Source organism: Fusarium falciforme, chromosome 1, assembly GCF_026873545.1.
Source record: "Fusarium falciforme chromosome 1, complete sequence".
Classification (NCBI taxonomy): domain Eukaryota; kingdom Fungi; phylum Ascomycota; class Sordariomycetes; order Hypocreales; family Nectriaceae; genus Fusarium; species Fusarium falciforme.
The window spans coordinates 2,574,183-2,586,563 of NC_070544.1; the positions used below are offsets into that span (position 1 = coordinate 2,574,183).

The following is a 12,381-nucleotide window of genomic DNA, read 5'->3' on the forward strand; positions in this document are numbered from 1 at the left end:
CCAAGAATAGCGTGCTGCCGGTCGGGGGTATTGAGTCGTGGCCGGGTACTTTGACACATGGAGCCGTATCCCTGTGGGGGCTACGAGAAAGACAGGTACACGATACGGGCCGAGTCCCTCATGGCTGCGTTTCAGGGCTGCATTGGACCGCCGTTCAGGGCACTTGGTCGCCCGTGTGAGCCCTCAGATGCGCCTATCCTTGAACTCGTGCCGAGTCTCGGGTACTGCAGACGGGGGTATTTCAGCTGAAGGTTTCTCGCGCCAGTAGCGGTTGCTTGTCGACCCCAGGTACTTGTGGCTGCGAGTCCACGCGCGCGGACCACGCATTCGAGTGCACCATGACCAGCAGGGACCGCCCCCCCGGGCACGGCATGGGCGGGAACCTGAAGTGATGCTGTACTTGGCCACGCTATCACAGGTACCTCGAGTACTGGGCACAGGGGGTACACATTGAGCATAGCACAGCACAGCGAGGCACTTCACCTCACCTTACCTGCCGCACTTGCTGGAGAGGGATGGACGGGGCGCCCAGTTGCTGAGGACAGAGTCCACTGGGGAGTCTGGCTGCCCGCGGCCGCCCGCTGCAAAGGCCCTAGCTCCCCTGCGGCTTCCACTGGGGTTTTGGCATCGCGCACTGGCAGCCAGCGCAGGTCGTTTGCTGTGCGCTCAAAGGATGGGACATTAGCGATACCGCCGTGGTCGCTGCTCTCAGGTACCACACGCATGTCTCTCCCAAGTCTCTCTGTCATTCATCAGTCCCGTCCTGTCCTGTTCTGCCCGTCCTCGATCCATCCCATCCCATCCCTCCCCATCTCTTCTGTCTGCGGGTGGCCCAAGACCAAGCAAGACCCCTCCCAACCACTCGCTCACTCGCACCGCACACTCTCCCTCTCTCGAGGTGGCTCTTTTCTCACGTTCTCCCGCAAGTCACACCCACACCCATGCTCAAGTCCTTCTCCTCCTCTTCCCCTTCCTCGCCCGCCTCCATCACCTTCACTAGGGTCCGTCTCGTGTGCAATTTTCCTTTTCCTTTCCTCACAATCCGCCATTACTACCACGCATCCTTTCGCCGGCTGCTATCACCATCATCGTATTTCGACCCTGCCCTGGGGCTCTTGCGCTGATACGCCTGGCTCTCATCTTAAATCGCCGCCCTGTCGCGCTCCTCTCCCCGAATACCAGTTCTCAGCTCTCGACAGTCGCCTCGCTGCACCGCCGCTACCGACTCGCCTCCTCCGTACGGCCTCGGTCTCGCCGTGGCTGCGACGAACCGATCCCCCCATTTTATTCAGGAGACAACCCTTAGCTTTTCTGGCGACCGGATTGACCCTGTCCTCCACGCGACCCGTCTGAGTATCGCCCTGCCGTATTCATTCCAAGCTGGCGTTGGCCTTGTTATTCCCGTCCTCAATCTCGGCCAGCCATGGATGCCCATAGCCAGCAACGCCCACCGGCTCCCAAGTCAGCTGGACTCACCAACATCCTTAACAGCGAGCACGCATCAGCTTCCGCTCCTAACGGCCCTCCGCATATGCGAGATTCGGGCTTCTACTCGAATGCAGACGCCTCCAGTAAGCGTACGCTGCTCGTCGTTGTTTGCGCCAATGGCCCAGCTCCTTTACTGACCCGACTCGTCTAGACACATCTGCAGCCTCTTTCAACGTCAACGGCCTGAGCCCAAGCGGCTCTGGCTATCAATCGTCATCGCAAGACAAGACCCCGTCGCCGATCGCCTCCAACATGGTTCCTCATGCGCTCGTATCGCCCTCGACGACCAACATGAGCGTCGCTGCCATGGTATCCCCCAGCACACCTGGCAACCTCGATCCGCGTCGGGACCGGCCCACCTCGATCGAGTCCAACGGAACTGGCCCTGTGATGGGCGAGACGCTGGCTCCGGGAATGAGCGGCCTGCGACGGGAAAGCGTGGATAGCCGCATTAACCAGGGCTTCAGTGACATGCGACTTGGCAATTCGCCCTATACATCCAACAACCCTTCGACCACATCCATCCAGAGTACCCTTCACACGCAGCGGAACCCGCATCACCTTTCCGTTCATCGCATCTCAAACGGTTACCAGCCCAGCGCAGAGCGAAACCCCGAGCCCAAGACGATCAAGACTGCACCCGCGATTACTGGTCCCGCGACAGGGCACATCGCCCGAGCGGCAGAGCCTACCAAAGGTCAGGCCTGGGCTTTCCCAGAGGAAGAAATCCAACGTGTCGGCGCTCCCCAGTACAATGATTCAAGGCGTAGCAGCATCACCGAGTCGGTCGCCAGCAGCCAATTCACGACCGAGTCGCGCCTACCGCCCGGCCAGCGACGATTGAATGAGGGCGAGTTCTCACGCATGTCCAACGCCTCGGATTTCCTGCCAGTCCACCACCACTCGATGCAGCACAAGCAACTGAGCGATCTCCAAGCAGAGGAAGGCAATGGACCCACCGGCTCCCAGCCCTACAGCAGAACCCCTGAGCTTAGAGTCAGCCACAAGCTGGCAGAACGAAAGAGGAGGACGGAAATGAAGGAGCTGTTCGATCAGCTCCGGGATCTAATGCCACAGGAGCGCGGCTCCAAAGCATCCAAGTGGGAAATCTTGACAAAGGGTGAGCATCTTGTCTCTGCTGGCTTTCAGGGATAGTATTGCTAACACCGAGACAGCCATCGCCGAGCACCAGAGACTCAACGATCACAACCGACTTTTGCAGTCGCACTACAACACAGCAATGGCAGACAACGAGATTCTACGTCGAGAACTCAACGCTCTGCGGATGGAGGGAGTGCAGCTACGGGGAGATATCAACTCATCCTCGGGTCACCCTCCTCCACCACCACCTGCGGCACCTCACTCTGGACCGTATCCTTCTGACCCCTACGCCAGTTCGACACGGCCGGAGCTGCCGCCTATCCGTTCGCTCAACAACGGACCAGACTCGATGACGGGCGTTCAGTACGATACCCCCCGTGTCAACGGTTACCGCCAGGAGAGGTACTGAGCCAAGTGACTGCACTACACTTGGCTGATGAACCACTCATGTCGACACACGATGTGCATCATTTTATTTTGTCAGCCACTTAACGAATGAATGACGGTGAAAAAGTTATGATACTTGGGCACCATATACCCACGCGAGATGCGGCACAGGGATCCATCGCTGGACTCGGTCACAACCGCTGCCGCCATCGTCACCGACGCCCGGAGCCTCGAGCTCACTGTGCTATTAGATTTCTCCTTATTTTGTCTGCTCTCTGGCCGGCACTGCTCTCGGCCAGTGTCTCACGGCAAACGGACTGTGGACCTTACCTTTTTTGTGTGTCATTTTGTCGATGCCCTGTCCAGTCATTTTTAGTCTTATTTCTACATCTACCACCTCGACAACAGACGAGGTTGTTGGGAGTTTTATTTGTTGCTCATTCGGGAAAGGGAGGCCATTAATCGCGTACGGGTACAATGGGGTTGGCCGGAAGGGAAATGTTCGGACATCTGGTTAAGAAGGGTGACGGGGGGAGGTGAGATTGGGGTGGCGCGGGGGTGTTGCAGGGCGTATATACCCATTTTAAAGAAGGTAAGGAAGGTCATGGATGTTTAAAGGGGGCCGAGTAGTCGGTTCAAGCTGGTTTGAATGGGGATGGGATGGGATGGGATGATTGGGGATGACTGGGAAAGGGGCTTGCTGTGCGGCGTCGGGTGTCTCTGCCTCGGAAAGGGATTAATCCGCAGGAGACGAGAATTCAATAAGACGTGATTAAGAGTTACAGTACCCCAGAGGGCTGCTTTCTTGTGGTGGATCGTGAGACGAAAGGAAAGGCGAGACGTCGCATGTCGTCATGACGTATGTATTTATAGGGATTCCACCAGGAAGGATCCGATAAGATTTGTAGGTAGCGTATCGTGAAAGGATTTGACAGCTCACAATTGACACGGCGCTAATGCCAACTTACACAACGGATGTCTCCAGACTGCTCCGGGGGAGCGAGAATGCACATTCGGGTCGGGGTGGGCGGCGGCGGAGTTGCGGAGTTGCGGAGTTTACGGACGGAGGTTTTTCGTCCGATTCGACCGGAGACATGCTGGGTTCGGGGCAACATTGGGGCCGGCCCGTGTGCTTACTGCTTGCATCAAAGTCCGCCAACTTGGCTGCTTCTTATTGAAGCAGGTCCCGCATGCTCCGACGCCGTTGAGAACTCCGACTCTTGGACACTCTTGGTTGGAAGAGAACCTGGTCACAGTCACCGCCCTATTGCTGCACATAAGAGGCGCTGCTCTCTTTGAACAAAAAGAAAAAGATGGATTCTTTCAGTCCGCTCGCGATGCGGAAGATGGACCGCGCTGCAGCATCGAGACAAAAGAGCTGCAACGCCTGCGTCAGAGGAAAGCGCAAGTGCGACAAGAAGATCCCGCGGTGCACACGCTGCGCGGCCAAGGGCTTGGACTGCGTATATCAGAGATTGCCACCGGGGACGAGCTTTCACGACGAGGATATCGGAGGCGGAGCGACAACAGCCAGCAACCTGTCAAACGAGGTGCCCGACTTTGATATGGGCTTTGATATCAACAACAACCTAGGAGCATCAAGTGCGAGCGCAAGCACGGCGACGACGACGCCCGAAAGCCTGGGCACAAACGTTTCTTCTATCCAGCTCGACTCTCCCCTCGACTTTTCCATCATCGACCACCTCATGGCCAACGACTCGACGGCCGGGTCCGAGCTGTGGAACCTCGGTGACTATGGCAGCAGCAAGATGGATATTCCACCGGTGCCGGCGCCGGCGCCCCTCGTGTTGAGGGACATGTCGCTTCTGGAGCAGGCGCAGCACTGCATGACAGACTTTAACCCCCTCGATGTGCACGACAAGCGCACCCGGATAGGCTTTGTGGTTGACGCGGTGAGCCATCTATACCAAGACTTTGCTCGTACGCGCACGCTGCCGTTTATCCATCCACGACTCTACGGCTCAAGCCTCCCGCGGACCATGATAGCGGCGTTTTCAGCAGCGTCAGCATACGCAGCACGCACACCCGAGAACAAGGCGTGGGTGTACAAGCTCGTGACGGACGTGGCCAAGGACATCCACCTCGAAGGCGAGCGGGCGTCGACACCCCTGGAGAAGCTGGCTCGCGTGCAGGCTCTGGTGGTGCTCGACTCGATCCGCATGTTTGACGGCGACATTACGCTGCGGGCGGCGAGCGAGCGAGAGGCGCCGCAGTGCCTGGCGTGGCTGGGCGCGCTGGAAGAGCTGAGGGCTGAGCTCGAGGGCAAGGACGATTCGATCTCTTCCTATTCTAGGGAAAAGCCGCCGCCCTCGTGGGAGGTGAGTACAGTAAATGCATGTGGCGTGAAGTTTGCTTGCTGACGTTGACGATGCAGGGTTGGATGCTCCTCGAAAGCATACGCCGAAGCCTCATGATGGGCTATTCCTACTTGTGTGTGACATATATCCTGAAGTCTCAAGAACGTAAGTGATTCGACTACCACGCCATTCATCTAGTTTCTATCTAACACCTCTATAGCGCCGTACAAAATCTTCGAGTCCCCGTTCGCCTTTACAGCGTCTAAGTACCTCTGGGAGGCCGACTCGTCCATGAACTTTTTCCGGGCGTGGCAGACCAAGCCGCAGTTCCGCGTGGCAAACATGGACTTTAGAGACGTGTGGCTGCATGCGCAGCCCGGGGACGTGGACGACTTTACGAGGCTGATGCTGACTGCGTGAGTTTTGCCAAGAAGCGTTTTTTGAGGAGTGTGTGTGTGTGTGTGTGTGTGTGATTCTGACCGTGATGCAGGCAAATGGGACCCGACGCCATCGACAACTTTATGCATGGGAACATTTCAAACATTTCTGTGGCCGTTTGAGCACGAGTTTGGTTTGGGTTTGGGTTTAAGGAGTTGGGAGGGACTAAATTGGTTCGAGAGACCTGGACTGGAGTTGACGGGATATGTGATTTTGGTAACGACTGTATAGAGAGTCTCATGATGGACGAGGCCCAAGAGATATTATTGACACAATCTGATTTTAACAGATTCTGGTATCTAACTGTGGTTCTGTTTAACAAGAATTGCATCTGCATTATGCAAACTATCACGGCGTTGACAACATTTTCTTCATGGATCATGTGAGAACCTTCATTCAGGTTTGTGGAGGCAGGAGAATTGGGTCACCGAAATTATATGGAAGGTGCGGCCAGGACGACGCAAAACAATGCAAGAAAGGAAGGCATGATTTTATGTGCAATCTACCTCCAGGGCTATTTATTCCTCCTTCTTCACTCTTCTCTTTTTCTTTCTTCCACTTTCATACAACTATCCCCATTCAGCATCTGCTTACTATCGCTGAGGACACTCGCCATCATCGCAACCGCATCTTAGCCAAAATCACAGCTATTCAACATGGACAACGCACACTCCAAGGAAAGCCATACCTCGTTTCCCGAGTTGCAGTACTCGAATCCCGAAAACGATGCGCAAATGCCCGATCAAGAGCCCAACCAACCACCGTCAGACCAGGCCTCTCACCAGACGACACCGGGCACCATTGACCTCGCGCCCTACTACCCTTTTCCTTATGAGCCCCGGACACAGCTTGCCCGCACCCTTTTCTCCGCAGTCAGATATTTGAGGGCCCTGCAGTCGCTTTGCTGGGTCTTTGACGTCGATCTGGACCCCTGGATTGGACCTCTTCGACACGTTCTTTTATTGGACTCTTTCATCCACTTGGTCCTAATTGCTGTCTGGTTCATGCAACTTCTCGTTCGAAAGTGTGAAGCCGGCCTAGTCTTTTTCAAACCAGAAGCGGCAGCTCGAGGGGATGCTGGTGCCAAGGCGGATTTCGAGGCTCTTCGAGAGAAGCAGGATTGGAACATGCTGTGGAAACAGAGGTCGTTTAAGCTGCCGTGTATTTTCGGTGCTAGCAAAGGAGCGAAGGAGCTCTAGATCATCATTCTCTTGTTGGGCCTTTCACAAATCACTCGTCGTGTTTGGTATCGAAATAGACATCAGCGTTACAACTAGCTCAACCAACAGTTCAAAGAGTCATGCAACCAAAGTATCATGTTCTCTCTACCCATGCACCCTCGCCTCTCAGGCATCCGTGTCTGCGATCCTCCAGACAAGCTTCTCACCACTGACCTCCTTGTTTCTCAAAATGTCCACTGCCTTCTGAGCTCTCTCGACAGCCGTCGCCCCCTCAACAACACGGTACCTGTTTGGAGACACTACACCATCCCTCAATAGTGCAGGGATAATCTCGGGCTGCATCTTTTCCTTGAAAAACTCATTCTGCTACTGTCAGTCTCATATTCTCCGTGTATCAAGCTGTATGGGTGTTGACTTACAGAAAGGTAGAAATGGGTGCGCACTCCACGGACATTAACACCCTCGGCCCATTCTCCGACGAGCACCTTGGACGCGTCCATCTCATACTCGGGCTCCTCTTCCACGGTGGCGTCCTTGAGGATGACGGGGAGCATTACTGCCACGATGCTGCCACGCTGCGCAATCTTGGTCAGGGGCTTGAGGGTGCCGTCGAGGGAGCCGATGCAGTCTAGGATATATGGTAGCTTGGGCTCGGAGCGGTCGCCAGCGTACTTGAGAATCTGGTCCACGACATCGTCCTTGCGGTAGTCGAAGCATTGGGTTGCACCAATCCCGCGGAGGTACTCATGGTGCTTGCCACTTGCGACGGCGAGGATGTTCTTGTAACCCCAATGGTGAAAGACTTGTACAGCAAAGATTCCCACGCTGCTGGCAGCTCCCCAGATGAGGATAGGTTCATCAGCCTTCTTGGGTGTGTAACCCTCCGGGATAGGCCAAGGCAGCTCGAGGTTGAGGTCCGCAGTCGCTGAATGGAACACAGTGACGAGGTTGACGGGTACCGTCACAGCCTCCTCAAAGGATAGATTCTCTGGAATCTTGGAGGCCAGGTACGCCGGGATGGTGATGTACTCCTGGTGGTTGGACTCCTTGCCGCCGTGGAAAGCAAAGGCGGTCACCCGGTCCCCGACTTTTAAGCCCTTGAGGTCTCCTCCGTCACCGACAGCGACGACAATGCCTGCAGCGCCGCCATTGCCCATGAGGGCTGGATATTCGGGGATGAGGAGGCCGCCATCTGCTCGGTGGAGGTCAAGGGGTGTGGAGGCTGTCCAGTGGACGCGGACGAGGACTTCACCGGGTGCTGGAGGGTAAACAGGGACGGTGAGGGAGCTTAGAGGTGTACGCTTTGCCGGAAGGACAACAGCTTGTTGAGTTGATGGGATAGAAAGAGACGACATGGCGTTTGTAAGGAGGAATCAAGTTTTGGTATGATGTGTGTAAGGCAGTTAACCTTGAAGACTGGCTCTGTATTATCATTACAACGTCTACTAGGAAAAGTCATTCCCTTAAATACTCTCGACTCATCAGTGCGATCAACTATGAATCTACTAGAACGAGCGTTCGTGTATATGTCGCGAGGTGGCGTGAGGGGCCAGGATTTGTCATGACAAAACTCCGTGGAACTCCTGCAAAGCCGAAAGAGGCAACTGAACCTTGACGTTTTTAATGGGGCGAAGGGGCATGTTGGTTCAAGTCAGTCGGGTCCCGCTCATGTTTTGGAAGCTGTAGTTGGATCTGGGAGCCATTGATTATGTCAAAGGGCGCCGAGTAGTTGCAGATGAGGCCGATGCTGATGTAATTTTGCCTTCTTGATCAAGGGTTGAAACAGGTTGAATGAGCCGCGGAATTTGCCACCACGTCGTATAGCATGCGCATTTTCGTAAACATGTTACCAGGGATGAATAATAAGTAAAAGAAGGTATCATTAGACGTTCGACTTGTTGGTTTCCATAAAAGTTGATCCATCCTTTCATTCGCTTGCAGTTTCCTCCCAGATAACCCAGCAGATAGCCGACAAACATATTCCAATTCCAGCGCACAAAACAGAAAACAACGCCATCCAAAAAACAGGTATCTCTCTTCCCATTTTCACCCTTGACTCCTAGAACAATTTCAAACAGTCGTCGAGCCCATCAGGGCCGTGCGAGGCGCAGGCCCGACGTCGACGTGGTTCGGCGTGGGCCTCCCCTCACTGGCGTCGCTCCTCGCGGTGGGCGGGCGGCCGAGGTCTGCCACCACGTCGCGGACGCGCTGTCGCATGCCCCGCCGCTGCTTGTGGACGGGGTCATTTGGCAGCTCATTCTTGGCCAAGGTCTCGGTGATGGCTTCGACCTTTGCTGGCGGTGTCGGCTGTGCGTCCTTGGAGGTGGAGAAGACGGTCGAGCCCGAGAGGGTGGAGGCGGCGTCGGAGCTTGTGGAGGGACGATGATCCATGGTTTCTTGTGGGTGATGACTTGTGCAATGAACAATGATCGAGGGTCACTTGCGTGCGATGTTGATGATGGAGATTCAAATCTTGAGTGCGTGATATTAATCAATGTCGTTGTCGAGGGAAACACGGGGGGTGGGAAGGTGGCGCCGCCCTTTTTGTATGCCCGTCTCTCGGGAAGGAGGTAGAGGTACCTCCCTCCTGCACTTTAGAGAGCAAGGGTCTAGAGTGTTTTGACCAAGTTAGTACCCCGCGCTGGCTGAGGTGCTCATAGCGCAATCCTACCACATCTTCAGCCCTGCGTGAAATGACCTGATATTCGTCTTTATCACTCTGTGTCTGTAACCATCTTGAAGCCTTCAACAGGCCAAGAGACCAAGACGGGTATCGCATGTTGTTCAGGGACGCATCCATCTTGGCGATTGCCAACGCCAGTACACGCTGTGTGTTGTTGACACTGTCCCTGGCTCTAACTGATAATGCACCCATGCACCAGTGAAGCCATTGATAACCAGCCGCACTCGATGCAACCCTCCCCAACCGAACTGGAAAGGAACCCAACTGCTGCACCCAATTACTGCCCAGATAGGGAGTAGCCAGGATAACCGAATATGATTCGCAAAGACTTCCAAGTGGACCTGCTAAGCTAAGGATTTAAGCCTATTCACGTTTCGCCCACCGGCGCTACCAGTGCCGTGGTACAAAACGACGATCAGCAACTTGCTCTCAAGGATACATAAACTTGTTCATTAGTTGGGCTATAAAATACATCATCTTGACCAACGCTTTCCAGCGCCAACTCGAGGACCGGCTATCATCAAGATCCCCAGCCCAGCACCATGATTCGCCCTATAATATAGCAGTGATAGACCCAGACGCCGAAACTCCCAGCCATACCTCCAAGCCCAATCCAATTCGAACCCACGGTATATCATCGTGCGGGTGCCCAATAAGATTACACAGGCCGTGAAACAAGACAAACGAGAAATGCTCATTACCTTAGTGTGCTGCTCCGCCCTTGACGAACCGTTCAGAAACCTCTACCCGCTTGTTTCCGAGGTCAACAATCTTGGCCACCAGCTTGTTCGCATTGTCCATCTCGACAATGTCATCGGCGCCTCCGAGGCTCACCCCGTTGACCATGATGTTGGGAACGGTCCTTCGTCCTGTAGTCTCGAGCAGCTGGTCTTGCAGAGCTTGACCCTGAGGGTGCTCGTCAAGCTCAACCACGTACGGCTCAGGTGTGATGGCGTATTTCTCGAGCAAGAGGCCCTTGGCTCTCTTCGAGTAGGGGCAGTAAGACTTGGAAAAGATGATGACTGGGTAGCGGTTAGTCAAGCCTAAGCCGTTATTATATCCAATATCCACTTACCAGGCGACTTCTTGAGGATAGAGTCGAGCTCATCTCGCGCCTCAAGCTGCTCCTTGGTCTTGGCCTTGGTCTCGGCCTGAGGCTGCTTCTCCTTGGAAGCACCAACATCTTTGCCTCCGCTGGCAGGCTTGGCGACCTTGTCCTTGTCCTGACCCTCTGCTGAGCTTCCAACACCGACAACGTTGCGCGGGGGATCAGGTCGCAGTCCACCCTTCTCGTTGGCCTTGTCCTTGGCCTCCAGCTCGGCTGCCTTTAGGCGCTCCTGCATCTGGACGGCCATCTCCTTGTCGTCCTCGTCAACATCGCCATCTCCATCCTTATCAGCGGGTATGTGCCCGGCCTTTTGTCCCGTTTGAGAGTCTACCACGGCGTGCCCAGGCGGCGAGTCCCCGCCCATTGCATGCTGCGTCTTCTTGATAAACTCCTGGTTGCCGTATGCCTCGGCATCGCGGTGCGAGTCGAAGCCAGAGGTGTAGAAGAGAATAAAGATGAAGGTTCCCAGGGTCGCCAGGATCAGCAGGCGCACTCGGCGTGGAGAAGGCATGATGGGAAGTGGGAGGGCGATGGCGAGACCAGGGTGGATGCGCTAGGGAGCTTTGGTGGGTGGTTTTCGGGGCGTCGCGTGAGGCCGTGCAAGATCAATTCGACATTCGAGCTGTCAAGGAGCGTTGGGAGAGAGCGAAGGGAAGGTTGGCAGCGCGACAAGGAGTAAGTCGGCTAGTTCATCAGAGTCTGGTAGAAGAAGGCGACGTGGACGTGAGGGAGAGGGAGAGAGAGAGGGATACGAGAGACAGGCCAGAAAGGGAGACGTGATCATAGCTCCCCCAGACCGTGTCTAACCCGACGGGTTTAATTGGGGCCTTGAGCCAATCATGGCGCGTCGTTGATTTGAACTGTGCGCACAGTAAACATGAACTGTGCAACCTAGCTTGAAGCTCTAGAGAGACACTGGATGATTAACATGGAGAAACTTGATTATGTTGTAACTAGATAGATAATCGATAGAAAGGGTATTGACAAAATAAATGTTCCAGTTGCGCCCAAATATCAGCCCTATTAACCCCCCACTGACTCGACCCGTTCTTCAGTCCGTCAACCATTTTGCTCCTACAACAGTTCCTACTTCTCGGGTCAATGATAGCCTTGCGTATTCTGGAAATAGATAACTTACTAATGATTTCTCACAATGTCACACTCTCTTCCACAAAGCGACCTTGCACTCTTTCAATGTCGTCGACATCGGGCACATTCGAGTCCCTTGCCCGAGCACTCTCACTAGGCGCTTGAGCAGCCTCAAACAAGACATGAGGCGCACCGTGAGAAGAACGAGATCTCAAGTGTTGGTGGACATGCGTGTGTCGAGCATGTAGACTCCGGTGGTTGTGGTTGTGGTTGTGCATGGCTGGTGCAGCCTGAAGCCCGAGGGCCCAGAAGAAAAAGGCGATGAAGATGGAGAGTCTGAGAGAAAGCATCTTGTCTGGGATAGCACTCGAGAGTAGATTGAGTATTGTAGTGGCTTGTTTGAATTGATGCCGCTTCTGTGCTTGTCGGTGACTCCGAAGCTGAAATGGGACTTGATGCTTTATATGCCTTCAGCCTCCAGCCGCTCCCTTTACTGCATCAGGACCATGACGACAGATAGGTCGTTCGCATTGAGCCCATGGCCACTCCTTGCTTTCTGCAATCAGCCTTTGGGATGTCGCTCGTGAC

The 12,381-nt window shown here is 54.8% G+C and overlaps 5 protein-coding genes across 5 annotated transcripts; 2 read left to right on the forward strand and 3 right to left on the reverse strand.

The window, feature by feature from the left end:
• Positions 1-1,423: 1,423 nt before the first annotated feature.
• Positions 1,424-2,998, forward strand: NCS54_00068300 (BHLH domain-containing protein; the record flags this gene model as incomplete). The annotated part of the gene is made up of 3 exons (XM_053146329.1): positions 1,424-1,577; positions 1,640-2,608; positions 2,664-2,998. The coding sequence occupies 3 exons, from the start codon at positions 1,424-1,426 to the stop codon at positions 2,996-2,998; spliced, it is 1,458 nt and encodes a 485-aa protein (XP_053002304.1).
• Positions 2,999-4,289: 1,291 nt separating this feature from the next.
• NCS54_00068400 (Zn(2)-C6 fungal-type domain-containing protein) lies at positions 4,290-5,854 on the forward strand (the record flags this gene model as incomplete). The annotated part of the gene is made up of 4 exons (XM_053146330.1): positions 4,290-5,315; positions 5,372-5,459; positions 5,515-5,710; positions 5,785-5,854. The coding sequence occupies 4 exons, from the start codon at positions 4,290-4,292 to the stop codon at positions 5,852-5,854; spliced, it is 1,380 nt and encodes a 459-aa protein (XP_053002305.1).
• A 1,224-nt stretch (positions 5,855-7,078) lies between these two features.
• On the reverse strand, positions 7,079-8,268 carry NCS54_00068500 (PKS-ER domain-containing protein; the record flags this gene model as incomplete). Its single annotated transcript, XM_053146331.1, has 2 exons — positions 7,079-7,276; positions 7,333-8,268. The coding sequence occupies 2 exons, from the start codon at positions 8,266-8,268 to the stop codon at positions 7,079-7,081; spliced, it is 1,134 nt and encodes a 377-aa protein (XP_053002306.1).
• A 715-nt stretch (positions 8,269-8,983) lies between these two features.
• Positions 8,984-9,304, reverse strand: NCS54_00068600 (Hypothetical protein; the record flags this gene model as incomplete). Its single annotated transcript, XM_053146332.1, has 1 exon — positions 8,984-9,304. The coding sequence occupies one exon, from the start codon at positions 9,302-9,304 to the stop codon at positions 8,984-8,986; it is 321 nt and encodes a 106-aa protein (XP_053002307.1).
• A 994-nt stretch (positions 9,305-10,298) lies between these two features.
• NCS54_00068700 (Glutaredoxin domain-containing protein) lies at positions 10,299-11,215 on the reverse strand (the record flags this gene model as incomplete). The annotated part of the gene is made up of 2 exons (XM_053146333.1): positions 10,299-10,618; positions 10,672-11,215. The coding sequence occupies 2 exons, from the start codon at positions 11,213-11,215 to the stop codon at positions 10,299-10,301; spliced, it is 864 nt and encodes a 287-aa protein (XP_053002308.1).
• Between the last annotated feature and the right edge of the window lie 1,166 nt (positions 11,216-12,381).